This window comes from Lepus europaeus, chromosome 10 (assembly GCF_033115175.1).
Source record: "Lepus europaeus isolate LE1 chromosome 10, mLepTim1.pri, whole genome shotgun sequence".
Lineage (NCBI taxonomy): Eukaryota > Metazoa > Chordata > Mammalia > Lagomorpha > Leporidae > Lepus > Lepus europaeus.
This window is the reverse complement of record NC_084836.1, coordinates 37,736,987-37,755,924: the sequence shown is the minus strand read 5'-3', so window position 1 is coordinate 37,755,924 and position 18,938 is coordinate 37,736,987. Positions and strand designations below refer to the sequence as shown.

The 18,938-nt window shown below is 38.1% G+C and overlaps 1 protein-coding gene across 1 annotated transcript in view; it reads left to right on the top strand.

Moving 5' to 3' along the window:
* Nucleotides 1-18,938, top strand: part of TMTC2 (transmembrane O-mannosyltransferase targeting cadherins 2) — a 431,967-nt gene that overhangs the window by 222,340 nt on the left and 190,689 nt on the right. Inside the window, exon 4 of the mRNA XM_062203152.1 lies at nt 6,770-6,884. Coding sequence (XP_062059136.1) covers nt 6,770-6,884 — 115 coding nt within the window. The remainder of the gene's footprint in view (nt 1-6,769; nt 6,885-18,938) is intronic.

The window sequence follows — 18,938 nt, the reverse complement described above, 5'->3', positions numbered from 1 at the left end:
GATTTGTATCCTTAGATTTATGATATACCCTGGACAATAGGTGGTAGAATTTTAGATGTGAATTTTTAATGTTTCAAAAGTGTTTTGAAAGGAGGGTGGAGGAGAGACAGAGAAGGTACTCTGATCCACTGGTTCACTCCACAGGCGGAGGCTGCTGGGCCAGGCTGAAGCCAGGAGCTGGGAACTCCGTCTTGGTCTCCCACAGGAGTGTCAGAACTCAATTACTTGAGTTAGGACTGCTGCCTCCCAGGAAACTAGAGCTGGAGGAGGAGCAGGGTATTAAACTCCTTTACTCTGGTGTGGAATGTGGGCATCTTAACTGCTAGGCCGAAGGACCACCCTCAATTTTTAGTGTTGTAATTTTTGCGATGTCACAGTATATAATTTTCTGTTCTGAAATAATGACCTCATGTTTCACATTTTTGCTTCTTATTTTAAGACATTTACTGATTTGAAAGTCAGAGCTACAGAGAAAGAGAGGCAGAGCAAGAGAGAGAGAGATCTTCCATCCACTGCTTCACTCCTCAAATGGCCTTAACTGCCAGAGCTGGGCTGGTATGAAGCCAGGAGCGAGGGGCTTCTTCTGGATCTCCCACCAAAGTGCAGGGTCCAAGCACTTTTGTCATCTTCCACGGCTTTCCCCAGGCACAATAGCAGGGAGCTGGGTTGGAAGTGGAGCAGCAGGGACTCAAACTGCTGTCCATGTGGGATGCTGGCCCTGCAGGTGGCGGCTTTACCAGCCAAGCCACAGCACTGGCCCCCGTGCACTCATATTTTCATTTTGTGGTTCATCTGAGTGAGGTTATTTACATGCTATTGGTTGGCCCTAACCACTGCATAGAAATCTATATAATATCCTCATGGTGACATCAGTTAACCACTGTCTACCTGTGCTAAGACACTGCATTAAACATTAAAGATTGGCAAGCCATAAAAAAATCACTTGGTTACTATAATCAGGTATCTCTAGTGATGAAAAGAATTAAACCTTAGGATCAGCTGTATTGGTGGATTCTGTAGAATACTTAGAGACATAAAATAATCACATTAACTCTGCTAAGATGTACGGAGCCAGTGCTTCGGTGTAGCACACTAATCTTCCGCCTGTGGAAGCACATCCCTGCTGTGCTCCTGTTCATGTCCCGGCTCCTCCTCTCCCATCCAGCTCTCTGCTATGGCCTGGGAAATCAGCAGAAGATGGCCCAAGAGCTTGGGCTCCTGCACCCACCTGGGTGACCCAGAGGAAGCTCCTGGCTTTGGATCGGCACAGCTCTGGCCATTGCAACCATTTGGGGAGTAGGCCAGCGGGTGGAAGACCTTTCGGTCTCTTTTTTTCTGTCTGTAGCTTTGCCTCTTAAATAAATAAATGAAATCTTTTTTTTAAAAAAAAAAAAAAAACCTGCTGTTACATGTTCTCTTAGTTGAGAATTTCTCTGGGAGTGGGATTGCTGGTCAGATTTATCCTAGGCTTTGTGGGTTACATTGATTGGATTGAGTAGCATCAGATGGCATGGCAGGATGGCCACCAGACTTCATGGCAACCAGCAGCACACAGAGCCCATCAGTACTTGGACTTAACAATTTTTTTCATGTTTGCCAACAGGAGAGTTGCCTCATTTTTGTAAATTGTAATTCTCTAGATAAGCAAGGAATTTGAGTGTTAGTGTGTAAGTTTGATGTTTATCTCAGTTTCCCTTTCCATAGACTCCTGTTGATACCCTTGGCTCATTTTCCTCTGCATTGTGTTTCTTAGCTGTCTTTCTTGTTGCTTGGCACAAGTTGCTTTTGTTCTTAAAATACAGTCTCTTTTTCTCTTGAGATGTTTGAAATGTCTTCTCCATGTTTACCCTCCGTTTTTAAATTTGTATGTCAGAAGTTGTTCATTTTCAGGTCTTAAACCATCAGTTTTCTACCTTTTGAGTTATGTAGGTAGTCTTTTTGAAGAAGTCCTTGGTTGTTCCATAGAGATATTCAGTTAAGTATTTATCCATGTTTTTCACATTTAACATTTTAAATATCTGGAGTTTTTTAATATGTGTGAATATATTATAAAAATTGAGGTGCACTTTTCTGTTTCATACTTATGCAGTTTTTGAGTTCTTTATTAAGTGATACTAATGAAAATAGAACTTATAGATCAATTTATATAAAATTTGAAGTCTTTTTAAGCTTAAATTTTCCCATTCATGTGCCTTGGAATGTCTTTTCATTACTTTTAGGGTTTGGTTAGGGTACACTCAAGTAATCAGACCAGTCAGATTTAAAAATTGGCAAGCCATAAAAAATTCACTTGGTTACTGTAATAAAATATTTCTAGTGATGAAAAGAATTAAACCTTAGAGTCAGCTGTATTGATGGATTCTGTAGATTACTTATAGAGAAGTGAAATAATCACATTAACCCTGTTAAGATGTATTTTTTAAACGTTTATGTATTTTTTATAATATTACCAACATTAGCTGGATTTCAGATGGTTTCTCAGTTCAACTCATTTTTTTTTCACTTGCTGTTTTACCATTGAAACATGTTACCATTGAAACATGTTAAATGAGCAGTTTTATTGAAAATAATTGCTATTTAGTTGACTACTAATAGGATTTTTATTTTAGGTAATATTCAAAAGGCTGGCTTAATACTTTTAAGAGCTTTACTTTATGTTAGTACTTATTGGTAGGTGCATTGATGAAAAAATCAATCATTTGAAGGTACTGAAATGGTGATATATTTTCAAATGCAAACAAAAGATTACACAGTGGCTTCAGTTTTAGTAACTCTTCAGGAATCTGAAATTTCTTTTCATGGACAAAAGCATTGAGAAACAATTAGGGAAGAAGGAATCTTGGACTAGAATTTTTTCCTGTTTTAATATAATGAAGTCCGATTTGTCAATACCCTTCACCCAAACCACAGGAACACACTTAAAGTAAGTTGGCTTAATTATTTCTTGGGTGGAGAGAGAACCCTGCAGTCTGTCACCGCATGTCCTATTGCAGGATTTTCACATGGCTGATGTAGGGGAGTGTCAGAGGAAGCACGGGGTCCCTGTAGATTGGATGCTGGGGCAGTTGTGTGATTGGATGAAGAGGTTATTCATGTAGCAAAAGAGGCAGGCGTTGGGTATTTTGTGGGTTACACAGTGACTTTCTTTGGTTGTGTTTAAACCAATTTGCGAAGTGCTCTTGCTTTGTTTTGTTTTATCGTGGTCTCTGAAGCTGGAATTCTGTGATTGTGTATGTACAGTAAGCACTGGTGGTGAGTGGCAGATTATCTCTGAAGGGCTGATCTTTCCTCATCTATAAGCAATTAAATTTCTCCAGAAAAATACATGCTTAATTGGGGATTTTCTTTTTCTTTCCAAGACATCAATAACAATGACTTAATAATAAAACTGTGAGAGATTTCTATTTGGGGGAAAAAAAAAAAAAAGGAAAGAAAGGAGAAATTTAGTTTCACATTGTAGCTGCCAGAGTCAACCTTGGCAATGATTTTTAATTTCTAAGTTATTTTTCCACTGTAACCATCTCCCCTGTTGCCCATCTTGTTGGAAACTACCCTAATCTTGCCCACTGAAGTACTGGAGTTACTTCTGACTGGTTTCTGGATTGTTAATTTTGTTCCCTTTCAATGACTACCTCCACTACAAAAGGATCAAGAGGGATCCTTTGAAAATGTGAATCATATCACAAAACTCTCTTGATGAAAATCCCCTCCAAGACCACGAAAAAAATAACTCAGACTTCACACTGTGGCCTGCGAGACCCTGTGTGATTGTATCCCTGCCGGGTTCTGTGACTTCATCTTGACTCACCTGGCTGGCCTTCTTGTTCCTGGAAAATTACACGTTGATTTTTGCTTTTGATCCATTGCTCTATTTGTCTTGCGTGGAATCCGCAATATTTGTAAGGCTCTTTGTTCTCTAGTTTTTCGAGTTCACACCTGTTTTTCGATTTCTGTGGTTATCAATTAGTATCAGTCATATCCACATCATGTCACTTCATTTTGTATTTGTGTTACTTAACATCATCTGAAATTAAATCTTTTTTTTTTTTTTTTTTTTTATTGTATGGATCCTACCTTCCCCAATCAATCTGTCTTCACTTCCTCACTTCTAGGCCTAAGCTCCCCATGGACGAGAACTTGACTGTTTGGTCAGTGTTGACTGCCCAGGCCGTGATAACATTCTTAGCACAAAAGTGCTTCACAAACACTTGTTTAATGAATGAATACATTTGTTAATGAGTAAATGAGAAAACAAACCAAAGAAGGAACATGTATTCTGGATATAGCTCTGTATGCTTTGACCATGAACAGGAGTAGCACTTGTTTAATTTTTAGTTAAGATATAAGTACCTAAAAGAGACTAATTTGTTTGTTTGCTTATATGCCTTCAAGTATTCAAATGAAATTAGTCCTGGTTATAATTTTTTTTTTTGAGCTTCTGTGTTCTAAGACTGTGGTTTCTATCGAATAGCCTTCTAATGATGTTTTCCTTGTGCTTAAGTGATTATTTGGATGTGTTTCTCTGGAGGGATTCCAATGTAAATATATTCTCATTTGCTAATCCCACAATCAAAGCAGAACTTTGGGGGATATGAGGTAAGCCAAAAAGTAGTCTGAGTTAGAACTTTCTGTAGAGACATACTTTACTAATTTGAAAGACGAGATTGGTAGACACAAAATACATGCAATGGTATGCTTATTAAGTTTGAAGACCATTATAATTTATTTTTCTCTTTGCTTTTCCTCTTCATTTTCAGTTCTTGGCTCCGTAGTTCAATTTGACCATAGTCTAAACAAACCAGTTGATCTTTCCATTTAAAGATAGCATTTTCTATAGACCCACATGCCCAACCCTAATTCATAATGTGTGAGTGTTGGTTTGCAGTGAAAGATGAAACATGGTATGCTAATGTTAGATGGAGGGTAGAAAACATTTGGAAGTAGCAAGCTTTGGATTATATACTTTATAATATACTTTAGTATATTGACTTGGTAAGTTCTCTGCTGTCGAGTCTATTTCCTTATCCACAGATGGACATAATATTTATATACATGGCTGCTGAATGAGAACTCAGCAAGATGATACATGGCAAACGTGTGGTGTGGTAGGGGCGGCACTATTGGGTGTTGGGTAATAATGACTTCAATGCCTGCCTTCTATTTTCCAACAGAGCAAAGAAGGTATATGGCTTCCCAAATATGAAGTATGGGTATGCTTTATAGATAAAAAATAAGGATATACAGTGCATTGTACTGGTGTTTATTATTTATATGTCATGTTTATTATAAATTTCAAAGAGGATTAACTATAATATTAATGAAAAAGCAACTATTAAATATTTACATATCAGACATTGTCCTAAAAATCTTACTCTATTATTTAATCCTCATCAAAAAAGAGACTTTAATTGTTTCCCTATTATACGGATTATCAATTAGAATCACAGAACTTTTAAATTACTTACAGGCACATAGGAAAATCTGAAATAGAAAGATTCTGTACTTTTTTATGAACTAAAAATTGATTCCTCAACATCCCCTTCATTCTTCAGGTATAGTAAGTAACTATCCAAAATAATACATGTCAGTATACCTGACTCTTCTCAGCCCCTTGTTCCTGCTGGTGGGACTCTGGTTTCAGGACTCTATACTCTGTTTCTGTCCCAGGAGAAAAGAAGACAGGATAAGGAGTTACTTTAAAATAAAATTATTATTTGAAATTTAGAGTTACAGAGAGGCAGAGAGAGAGAAAGGTCTTCCATCTGATGGTTCACTCCCCAGATGGCTGCCACGGATGGAGCTGCGCCATTCCGAGGCCAGGAGCTTCATCTGGGTCTCCCATGCAGATGCAGGTGCCCAAGGACTTGGGCCATCTTCTACTGCTTTCCCAGGCCACAGTAGAGAGCTAGATTGGAAATGGAGCAGCAAGTCTCAAACCAGCACCCATATGGGATGTTGGCACTGCAGGCAGTGGCTTTAACTGTTATACCACAGTGCCAGCCCCCAAGGAGTTACTTTTGAAGGCGAGGTCTGTTTGACAGCATGCTATGTGGGCAGTTATTTAAACCATGTTGAGAAGCCCCATTTATTTAAGGAGAAACTAAAGGGTGTACAGAAAATCCATAATTTTCAACGCAATTATGTGTAAGGATCCTGAATTTTATAGTCGTGAATTTATTAGCAAGAAGGGCTTAAGGGAACATTATATCTGAACATACCATATGCATTTAACTGTGTTAAGAAGGATAATGTTTTATTGATATCTTCTGATACCTATTGAGCCTCTTGATAGCTTTGATCTTGTTCAGTTTTCTTTTTCTTTTTTTTTTTTTACTTTCATTTCCAGATCTTCTATGTCATTTATCAGTTCATACTTGAATGAAATCTTTGTTTATTTAAAGATAATTTCTTAGAGTTTCTGGTCCATTAAGTATACAGTAACTTCAGAGCAGTAAGACCCCTGGTGAAATTTGAAAGAGCATGAAGTCTTTGTGTGTGATTTAAGATAACATTGTTCTTGGCCTTATGATGAACCGTGTATGTATATCAGCTTTGAGACATAATAATTGCTTCAGTTGTTTTTAAGACTTTGATTGTATTTAATCTCCTGCTTTGATGAAATGTTAGTGTAGAAATGAAATAAATTTTCCTTCTTCAAAATGTTTTATGAAGGTTTTTCTCTCCCCATGGTACTTCCTGATGGCCTGATATTATGTCATGTATAATTGGATTGATGCTCTGCCTGAATACTTCTTTTTCTTCTTGACAGCATGGGGTAACCTTGGAAATGTTCTGAAGAGTCAGAGCAAAATTTCTGAAGCTGAAAGCGCCTATAGAAATGCTTTGTACTACCGCAGCAACATGGCTGACATGCTTTATAATTTGTGAGTACGCCTTGCTTTCTCTGGTTCAGTTCATCTTGGAAACCTGCAGTGAGAGGTACTATTGATTTAACTGCTGGAAATGGAGATGATGATAGCTGTTTTTCTGAAACAGTCTTTTCATTAATCATGCTCCTGAAACTCGTAGGTGGATGGTGTTTGTGATTTCTTTGTTTTTGACTACATCATCAATATTCCTGTGCATTGATGGATATGGCTGAAGTTTTTTGAGTATGCCATGTTACAACAAAGTTGATTTAAATACTTTTTAGGTCTTTAAGGAGTGTATTCCCTTTGTAATGAGAGAAAACAAGCCTGTATGTATGATATTCATACAACAGATACTTTCATGATTAATAGTGATAGATTTTGTCCTCATTAACAAATTGCTTTTGTCAAAATATAGAGAGAGTGTGTGCTAAAGCAGGGCTGGTAGGGACTAAAATGTTAGTGGTGATGCTGCTGCTACTGCTGCTTCCTCCTCTGCTGGAATGATGCAGAAGATCCATCTGTGTTGGGTTGGAAAAATCCCTGGAGTTAACACTGCTTCTATTCTTTGAATGCAAAGTCCTCAGGAATGTTGGGAGGTTTGAGCTGGTACATTCAAGCTAAACTCATAGCTTTTCTTTGTCTCTTGAATTTGTGAGAATTTTTTGTTTGTAATAGAAATAGAAATCTAGTTTAAACTTGCTTAATCACAGAGAATTTATTGCCTGCCATAACTGGAAATTCTGGGGTTGACTGGATGCAGGCGCAGTTGGGTGCAGGTTCTTGGGCTTCAGGAATTGGTCTCCATCTTGTAGTCTTTTTTCCTTAGGGTTTGTTCCATTTTCTATGGGACTCTGTCTATAACAATGAGAAAGATGACTCCAGCAGTATAACACCCCGACGATTTGCAATCTCAGGAGGATATAGAACTTCTTGTCTTGTTCTCTATATGAATCCTGGAATGAATATTCTGAGTGTCCCTCATGTGATCATGGGTTCTCTCTTGGTTGAAACACAGGATAGAGACCCACAATGAGACACTTCCATTTACAGTGCTTCTGGAGTTGAGATGGAGTGGAGGGAGGCTCGTTCCCTGTTAATAGATGACCAGCTGGGGCCAGTGCTTTGACACAAGGGTTCAGCCTACAGTGCTCAGCATCCCACATGGGTGCTGGTTCTACTCCTGGCCACTCCCCTTGCAATCCAGCTCCTGGGAAGGCAGTGGAGAATGGCCCAAGTGCTTGGGCCCCTATACCCACGTGGGAGACCTGGAGCAAGCTCCTGGCTCCTGGCTTTGACCTGGCCCAATCCTGGCCTTTGCAGCCATTTGGGGGAGTGAACTAGCAAATGGAAGGCTTGTATCTCTCTCTCACTATCCCTCTCTCTCTGTAATTATGCCTTCCAAATAAATAAAATCAATCTTTCAAAAAGACCAGGGGATGCGATGCACATTTAGCTAACAGTTCCAATGCCTACATTCTTCACCTGACGGTTTGGGTTTGATTCCCTGCTGTACCTCCTGACTCCAGCTTCCTGCTAATACAGACCCTGAGAGGCAGCAGTGATGGTTCACGTAACTGGTTTCTGGTCACCCACATGGGAGCTTTGGTTGTGATCCCAGTTCCTGGCTCCAGCCTAACCCTCTATAGGCGTTTGGAGAGTAAACAAGTACACAGTAGCTTGCTGTCACTGTATCTCAGAAAAAGTAAAAAGAAGAAATAGGAAAAATAAAAGGGCTACCATCCTCAGGCAGAAGTAAAATGCCTACTGCTAGAAATGTGTAGTAATATTAACAGTACCGAACTAATTTTGTAATCTTTCATAATTCTTCATAAGTACGTATGCTCTGGATACTTAACTCTTTTGACTGGATTAGTCCAAATGGGTAGATATTTTTTACATTAGACAAAAAATTTTTTTATCCATACAGACCTTGTCTTTTTTAAAAAAAAAAAGATTTATTTATTGGAAAGAGTTACACAGAGAGAAGGACACACACACACACAGAGAGAGAGAGAGAGAGAGAGAGAGAGAGAGGTCTGCCATCCACTGGTTCACTTCCCAATTGGACACAACTGCTGGAGCTGCGCTGATCCGAAGCCAGGAGCCAGGAGCTTTTTCCGGGTCTCCCAAGCAGGTGCAGGGACTCAAGGACTTGGGCCACTTTCTACTGCTTTCCCAGGCCATAGCAGAGAGCTGGATCAGAAGTGGAGCAGCCAGTACTCGAACTGGTGCACATATGGGATGCCGGCACTGCAGGCGGTGGTTTTACTAGCTACGCCACAGCACTAGCCCCAAGACCTTGTCTTTAACGGAGTCCTAGACTTAGGTCACTAGCTATACTTTAGGTTGATTTGCACAGTGTTTCATTTTTTTGTTTTTACCTGCAATTCCTACACATGGAACATACCCTTTCTGGTTCATACCTTTCTTTCTATCCATTCTCTGTCACGTTTCATGCTGCACCACAAATACTAGCATCAACTCTCCTGAAATAATTTGAATTTGTATCTTTTTTTCTTTCTTGACTGAAACTAATTTTCTGTCAATGTCAAGTCCTCTTTATCTGAACAATATTATGTTACTGTATTACTGAGTAATGAATCTTGTCAGTTTAATCAATTTTCACGCATAACCTTTTTTTTTTTTTTTGCTCTGAAAGTGATAAAGTGATATTAATGGAGCCCTTTGCCTACACTTTGTGATACCAGTTTTATTCTGAGGCCCATTTTCTGTTATTTTTGGTGGAAGAATGTAAGCTGAACACCCAACACCTCTTCAATGAAATTGATTTTTTTGTCTCCTATCTACAGCTATTGGTTAAAAAATTGGTTACCTCTTGGCATTATCTTCTGAGCAGGTATTCAAAGGGAAAGGAAATGTATTTATCCAGGCTTATTCTTTTCTGAGATCAGAAGTTTACTCAGACAATTCCATTTTCTGTGTAACTTAAAAACTATATCTTGTAACTCTATGGATGTGTGTAATAACTTTGAAAGCTTGTGGGCAGAGCTCCTCAATACCTACTGAAAAATTCTTGCTGGAGAAGTGGTTACTAACTATATCCATTTTTCTCCCTAATTGTAGACAATGGAATATATCATAAATGTCATATACTTCTCCCCAAAATCTTTTAAGATTACCACATTTAAAAAAAAAAAATTTGAGAGGGAGAGACAGAGAGAAAGGGTCTTCTATCCATTGATTCACTTTCCAAATGGCCACAATGGCCAGAGCTGGGCTAATCTGAAGCCAAGAACTAAGAGCTTCTTCCTGGTGCAGGGGCCCATGTGGTGCAGGGGCCCAAGCACTTGGGCCATCCTCCACTGCCTTCCTGGGCCACAGCAGAGAGCTGGACTGGAAGAGGAGCAACTGAGACTAGAACTGGTACCCATATGAGATGCTGGCGCTGTAGGCAGAGGATTAACCTAGTGTGCCATGGCACCGGCCCCAGTATTATCACATTTTTAAGCCACAATAAATTGTTAGTTTAAATGAAGTGCTTAATTTCCATAAAAATCTTTGCAATAATTTGAAAGTATTTGATTATGTAACCCATGTGATTGACAGAATTCCGATAGCTGATAATTATGTTTCAATATGGATAAATTCTTCAGTGACTTTTAAAATCAAATATTAATAAAATGCACTAAGATAAATCTTAAACAACCCTTAATATCAAGAATGTGCTTGGTACCCTATGTTCCTAACAGAACATTTTTTCCTACTTATGGGCATAGAAGAAAAAGACAAGTTTTCTCATGTATAGTTTTGGGGCTTTTGAAAGATAATTTACTTTTGAGATGTATATGCTACTTTTATTACATAATCTTCCCCGACATACAGAAATTATTTTTTCCTCTATTTCAGCTCCTAAAAGAAAAGGAATTTGCCTTGTTCAGTCCTCCCAGTAAATGTAACTTGATCATACTTCTTTGTGGCAATAGTAGGCATTAATCATTTTTCCCAGCATCAGTTACAGTGATGTCTTTTAAATATATTTTATGACAGATGCCTGAAGCCAACAAATCTATTTCTGTGAATTGGAATACAATACTTATATTTGTTCATGAGTTTTAGAAACTTTTGGGAATCTGTTAAGTCTTCTACCTAACATTTAATCAGTAACCTAGATTTTTTTAAGAAACATTCAACATCCATAAGTGTACTTGGTTTATACATTGTTATTGGAAAAGTTTTGTGTTATTAGGTTTTATTAAGAAAATAATGTAATGACATATCATTGCGCTATAAAATAATCATTACTGAAGTGGGGAATCTCACCAGTGGCCAGGCAGGGAATAATTCTAGGAGGCCATTTTTGCCCATAACTTAATCATTGGAATTTTATCTTTATATTTTAGAAATATAATTAGAACATTTAAATAACACATCTGAATATTGTTTTAGGAGAATAGAAAGAAAAAATGAATGATTTGATGAAATATGCGTAACTAATATTAATTGATATAAAACAAGTGCTGTGGGATTTTATCTGAGGTTGAGTTTTGTCTTACAAGATTATAAAATATTTTGGACAATATTTTTCAGGAGTGACACAAGTTAAAACAAGAGGTACATATGAAAGAAGGATTATATTCTTTGTTTATAAAATGATGGAGTAATTTCAGTTTTTTCTTCCTGAGGTAGTAGTTGCTTAATTTCCTTATATGTGTCTAACCTCACTTTAGTTATTTACATATGAAAGATCTTTCAGAAATCATAGGATATGTGCATTATGTGGAAACTTTGCACATTTATCAATTTTTAAACAAAAACTTTATATTTTGTATGAGTTTTTCATGAGCTTTGTGAAACTCCTCATATGTTGTTATAGTTTGTCTTAGACAAACACCATACAATGAGGGGAAGACTTAGCCAATTTGTACAAGGTCATGCAGCCAGTAGATGGAGCAGCCAATATTTGAATATAAAATGTGTGACTTTGTATCTATGCAACAATTGTGTTTGTGCTTAGGGAAGCAGAAATAAACCGAAAGTATGAAGTAAAGAAAACCTCAATGTACATTTCAATGTCAGAAAAATTTTAATTCAAACATTACATGTAAAAATAAAATACTCTTAGTTAAATCTAATAGAGTATTAGTTAACTTTTGTAATAGTTACTGAGTTCGCTGAACTCACAGTGCAAAATTTTGTTAGAAAATTTTTGGTGGATTTGTACACCTGTGCTAACAGTTGCTTTCAGGAAGAAAGGTATGCAGGATACATTTTCATTTTATTATTTTAAGATTTATTTATTTGTTTGGAAGTTCCAGAAAGAGAGCGTGAGACAAAATGGGGATGGGAGGTTATCCACCCACTGGTTTACTCCCTAAATGGATGCAGTGACCATTGCTGGGAGTGGAACTCCAACTTGATCTCCTATGTGGGTGGCGTGAGTACAGGAACTGGGGTCATCATCTTCTGCTTTCCCAGGTGCATTAAGAGGGAGCTGGATCAGAAATGGAGCATCCAGAACTCAAACTGGCACTCCTACGGGATGCTGGCAGTGCAGGTAGTGGCTTAACTTGCTGCTCCACAATGCTTGCCCCGGATTGCATGTTTAATTTTCTGAGTCCGTTAATTATAATTTAATATAATTTCAATAATTTCTTACCAAGAATAATCACACATGTGAAATTTAAAACAGTACTTAATTCTATACTTAATAGTAAGACACATCATACATTTATTGCACAGTTTTATATTTATACTTTTATTTATATCGTGATATTTACTAAAAGCTAATGCTTCACCCAAGAATTTGTTTTAAGGCCAGATTTAAACAGATCTATATTATGATGTTCATTTTTCTTTTCAATCACAATAAATTTTAGGGACAAAATAAGTGAACCTCACCAAATGATTCATAGTGTCAGATAGTATAAATGCATACTCAACTTTTAGCCGTTTTAAATGTGCCACTCATTGCCATTTGAAATGTAATTGATCTTTTGGCTAAAAAGTAGCTGATGTTCTTTCATTGCTGTTATGGATTTGTCTAAGTCAGCCTGTTCCAAATGCTGTTTAAATAGGTAATTCAATAGAGTATTGAATATTTCATTTGTCGCTAGTTGTCAAAATGCAGATAATAAATTCAATGTGGTATAATCAATTATTGGTTATCTTGTAATTGGGAGATCATTGCTCATGATAGCAGAGATTTTTGCATCATAAATTAGTTGTCAATTTTGTTCTGCATTGTGAGAATTTAAGTAACCATCCAGCCTGAGAAGCTGCAACAGGAACAATAAAATAAATGTTGTCTTTAAGATAAGTAAAAAAGAAAATATGAGGAGCCAGCATTGTGGCGTAGCAGTTACACCACCTCCTGCAATGCCAGCGTTCCGTAAGGGAGCTTGTTTAAGTCCCACCTGCCCCACTTCTGATCCAGCTCCCTGCTAATGGCCTGGGAAAGCAGTGCAAGATGGACCAAGTGCTTGGGTCCCTGCACCCATGTGGGAGACCTGGAAGAAGCTCCTAGTTCCTGGCTTTGGCCTGCCCCAGACCTAGCTGTTGTGGCTAATGGAGAGTGAACCAGCAGGTGGAAGAGATCTCTCTCTCTGTCTCTTTTCTCTCTCTGTCTCTTTTCTCTCCCTCTCTTTTCTCTCTCTTCCTCTCTCTCTCTCTCTTCTCTCTCTCTTTTCCCTCTCTGTGTTTCTTGTTCTGTTACTCTGACTCTCAAACAAATAAACTTTTATAAAAAAAAATCAATGAATTAGAATATGGAGGCAAAATAGGAATTACTGCAAACATCAAAGATCTAAGAGCGTTTTCTCTGAAAGTTTAAGACCTTGCAGCAAGTGTAATACAAGACCGAATAGATAAACTTCAAATATACAATGCTGAGATTGAGAAAACTTTTATAACTGGATATATGACACTGACTGAAAGTAACAATAACATATATGAAAATCATAATAATGGAAATGCTTTATAGAAAAATCTAAATGATATTGGCCCAAGAAAAAGAAGGCAATGTGAATCAGAAACCTTGGGAAGCTTTGAAAATAAATTTAAAAAAATAACTTTCTAAACAAGGTGTTTGGCTAGTGAGTTCTGTCAGACCTTCAGTGCAGTGACAATTTATGTACTAATCATATTTGCCATTTATTTTTATGAAGCTAGATAAAGCTGTTAGCAAAATGTCAGACTAAATGTAATACAAGCACAAATATACACAAAAGAAAAACCAAGAATAAAAAAATGAAAATGAGACTGAATACCACAACAATCCAGTTACTCATTTATATTCATAAATGGAGACATATCTTAAAATGCATATTACGGCTGCAGCAGCATGTTAAAGATTGAAACACCACTGTCAGATGGGATTTAGTGTGAGATTTTGATGGACTATTTAATATTATAGTTCAATTACTATATGCTTTAAATTTAAAAATCAAAAGATCAAAAAAAATTGTATCATCTCTAGAAATGCCAGGAAATCATTTGGTCAGTGTCTGCCTCCAAAAACAAGACTTCCAAATAAATTAGGACTAAAGACTCCTGTAATATAATATACAGTACTGTGGGAATTTAGTAGCAATACCAAGTTTATTTATTTATTTTTTAAGATTTTATTTATTTATTTATTTATTTGAGAGTTGCAGACAATGAGAGGGAGAGACAGAGAGAAAGGTCTTCCTTCCATTGGTTCACTCCCCAGATGGCCAGAGCTGCACCAATCTGAAGCCAGGAGCCAGGTGCTTCCTCCCAGTCTCCCATGTGGGTGCAGGGGCCCAAGGACTTGGGCCATCCCCCACTGCTTTCCCAGGCCCTAGCAGAGAGCTGCATTGGAAGAGGAGCAGCCGGGACCAGAACCAGTGCCCATATGGGATGTCGGCACCTCAGGCAGAGGATTGACCTACTGCGCCACAGCGTCGGCCCCAATACCAAGTTTAATGTTGAAGCACAGTGCCATCTTCATTAGTATTGAGCCTCTTGGGATAGGAGCAGTTTGTTGTTGTACACCCTATACCTAGAGAATTTCTACCTTTTTTTTCTTAATTTTATAAATGAATTACAAAATCCACATCAGAGCAGAAAATATTCCATTTTCCATTATTTTTAATAATAGTTAGAATTACTAATAAGTACTAGTTGATCAGATCCTTGAATTTGTATTTTTATCACATTTATGAAATAATTCTGGCTCTTGAAGAGGCTTTTCAAATCCGATGCCCACTGTGCGTTTGCTTGCAGTTCCTGTATTAATTTCCTAGGGCTGCACTATGAACATGGTGGCGTACAGCACTACAGATCTATTATCTCACAGGCCAGCAGTAGCTAAAAGTCGGAAGTAGCTGTGTGGGCGTGCCGTGCTCCCTCTGAAACCTGTAGGCCTCTTTCCGGAGGTTTGCTGTCAGTCTTTGACATGGATTTGCTTGCAGCTACATAACTCCAATCGCCTTTGTCATCAGGTAGAATTTTCCCTGTGGGTCTCTGTCTTCATACGTCTGTCTTCTTAAAAGAATAACAGTCCTATTGGAATTGGGTCCACCCATGTTAACTTATTACATCAATCTATTTCCAAATCAGATCACACTCGGGTAGTAGGGGGTAGGCCTTCAAAATAGATTTTTATGTGTGTATTGAGGAGCAGGGAGCCAAGTTGAACCCATAATTTTTCCCTGTTAGCAGCTTCAATATAAGAGAGAAGGGGACCAAACAGTGCTTTCTACTAGAAAGAGTGAAGTACTGGCATGAGTACAAGGGTCCTTTAAGAGAGTAAAACTGTACACAAATTCCAGTGGTTTTTATACCTCTTGATGCCAAGAAATCGGTCTTAGGGGACGGCAGTTTGGGAGCATAAAACAACAAGGAGTGGTGGGGCTCACATTTGACACTATAAAGCCAATCCTAAAAATGGTGAGAGAGGTCTGTTTGTGCATTCAGGGCCAAGTTTTCAGAACTGTGAAGAGTGTAGAAGGGTCTGTTGCAGCGTACAGTTGGTGGGACAACCTAGAGTTCATAATCGGAGCATGGCCCATAGGAAGTGAGACTTGGGTAAGTGTAAGGCAAAGCAAGCTTGGCCAAATGCCTGAAGCTCAGGACAGGGTTTCCGGCTAAATTCCATGGGTGCTATGTGTGGGTGTTGCGTGGAGGAACATGTGCAGGGTTGCCAGGTCAAGCAGACTGGTCTCCCAAAATAGAGAATTCAGGAGGGATTATCCAACAGCAATGCCAGAAGTGCTTGACATGTCTGAGATAAGATGAATGGGACTGCGATAATTTGTTGTAATTCTACTAATGGGGGTCGCCTGGTGCTTTGGAAATACCACTCATCTGGCTGTTCCCTGGTTCCCAGAATGAGGTGGGGCAGCTTCCAGTATCCTTCTGCTCATGCGGTGTGAGCAAGGCTTAGCGCCTGTCACAGCACGTTCATTTTATTTTACTTGATAATTTTCATTGCACAATTAATACACAAATATAATCTGTGAAACATTCAAATAGCGTAAGGAATATTGAGTAAAATATAAATACCCATTTCTTCTCCTGTAGTACAAACCCCATCAGGTTTGTGTAAACACATGCACATGTAGTTACACACACACGTACAAACACACACCAGTTTTTTCATACCTATATGCATCACTGTTTTTTTTTTTTTTTACGTGTGGGCATATGTACCATAATTTGTATAATTATCCCTGTTCTGAGTAACATTGAGTTGTTTATTTTTGACCTGTTATACCAACAGCATTAATGAATGCTCAATGGGATCATCTCAAAACTATGAGTTTTTTGCTTTCCTAATTGCAGCTGAATGGAATAATTCTTATATTTATTGTCTATTTCTAATTTTCCCTGGGAATTAACCTCATTTTTTTCTTGGGTGGGATTTTTGCTGTTACATTTGTGGAGCTGAAAGTAAAATTGCCCTCTTCTTCCTTATAAGTATGCATGCAGACATCTGCTGTTCCTATTGTTTGCATGTCCTTATTTGTCTCATATAATCTTTGTTGTAAATAATTTTCTGTGTAAAAAATGAATGTCCTTTTACTTTAAGTCTCTGTGTCTTGTGTTCCTGTGAAGAAAACCATTTGCATGGCAGGCATTTGGTCTAGTGGTGAAGTCACTACTTGGGATACCCTCCTGTGTTGAATTGTCTATTTGAGTTTTAGCTCTGTTGTGGATTCCAACTTCCTGTTATGAGCACCCTTTGGAGATAGGAAATGAGTCTCAACTAGTTGGGTCCCTTCTATCCATGTGGGAGACCTAGATTACATCCCTTGGTTCCTAGCTTTGGATTGACCCAACTCAAGTCACTATTGCTGGCATTGGGGAGTGAACTGGGAGATGGTCCCTCTCTATCCACTCCTGCCCCTTCTGTCTACCTCCTCCATCCCTTTCTCATTATCCCCCAGGTCTCTCCCTGCCCCCACTCTTCTTCTCTTTCTCTCCATCTCCTTCTACCTCTCCATCTCTCTTTTCCCCATTCCTTCCTCCCTCATTCCCTCCTTCTGTCTCTTTGCATGTGTTCCAATAAATAAATGAACAGACTTACAAAAAGACTATTTATAGCCTAATGTTTAAAAATATGTATATTATTGAGGTATTGTAGGCTTAATATTGGTTTTTTTTTTGTCAAACTCATTAATCCACCATGGATTTATTATTGTATATTTTTGTATAAAATTTTTTTCCAAGTGAAGACTAATATTTTTATTAAAACTTATTAAATAATTACTGTTGTAGAGTAAATTCTCATGGAAACAGTGGTTCACTTCATGAACTTTTCTTTTTTAAAAAAATATTTATTTATTTCAGAGGCAGAGTTAGAGGCAGAGAGAGAGGTCTTTGATCACTTCCCAAAAAGCTGTAATGGCCAAAGCTGCACCAATCCAAAGCCTGGACCCAAGAGCTGCTTCTGGGTCTCCCATAAGGCTGCATGGGCCCAAGTGCTTGGGCTGTCTGTCACTGCTTTCCCAGGCCATTAGCAGAGAGCTGGATCCACAGATCAGCTGGGACAGGAACTGGTGCCCATATGGAATGCCAGCGTTGCAGGCAGAGGTTTAACCACCATGCCACAGTGTCAGCCACACTGTGAAATTTTTCTAGTCTATTGGCAACCCATACTAGAACAAGTCATTTTATTTGGTGTAACTTTAGTAAATTCAAACTTTGAAAAACAAGCTGTCATCCTTGTTATTTGTTTCCTACATTTTGTGATTATTCCTGTGTGTTGCATTATTAATGTGAACTTGATCACAGACTTGGTTAAATTGCATTAGAAGTTTGGTTGGGGTTTGCAGTGACTTTATTTATTAAAGGTGAGGTGACTTGACATTGCTAAGTTATTAAATTTTTCCTCTGAATACATGTATTTCTATATTTCTATTTTAATATTTTTCTTTATTAAAATTTTATATTTTTGTTCACAGAAAAGTTGTGTATTTGGAGTTGCTTTCCTAGTGTTTTAAAAAAATGTTTTTGCTAATATGAATTGAATTTTTTCCCTCTCATTATATTCTGAACTAGTTAGTCCTGGCTGTTGAGAGCTATATTTTCTCTACATATGCAGGATTTCCAGTTCTGTTGTGATTACTCTTAGGTGTGGTTTTTGGTTGAAGAGTCTTTCTCAGTGTTTCCAGAGATTCCGTGCAGGAGGCTGCTACATATCTTATTTGTTCTGCCTGCAGCCCTCCCCCTCTTTGCCTGCCTTTCTTGCCTCCTTTCACCCTGCTATCCACCCTTTCTGCTGGCTGGTGTCTATCCTTTCTCAGCTCAGTTGGCATCCCTTGTTTTTCAGCTCAAGTGACGCTTCCCTGGGGACATCTCCAGATACCTCTCCCACTTTGAGAGCTGAAAGATAGGTAATCCTCCCAAATCTCACAAGCAGCTAATACTGTCCTCTTTTTAGTTAGGACCATATTTATATGAGGGACACTGTGTTCCCTTTAGTTATTCTCTACTCTCTTTATAGATAGCTAGGGTATACTTCAGTACCATTCTATAAACTGGTGTTGTTTAAATGGGACTTTTCCCCCAAACTCAGGCAAATATTTAAAACCCAAAGACATAAGTTAATGATGCAGAGAATATGTAAGCTTAATCCAATTA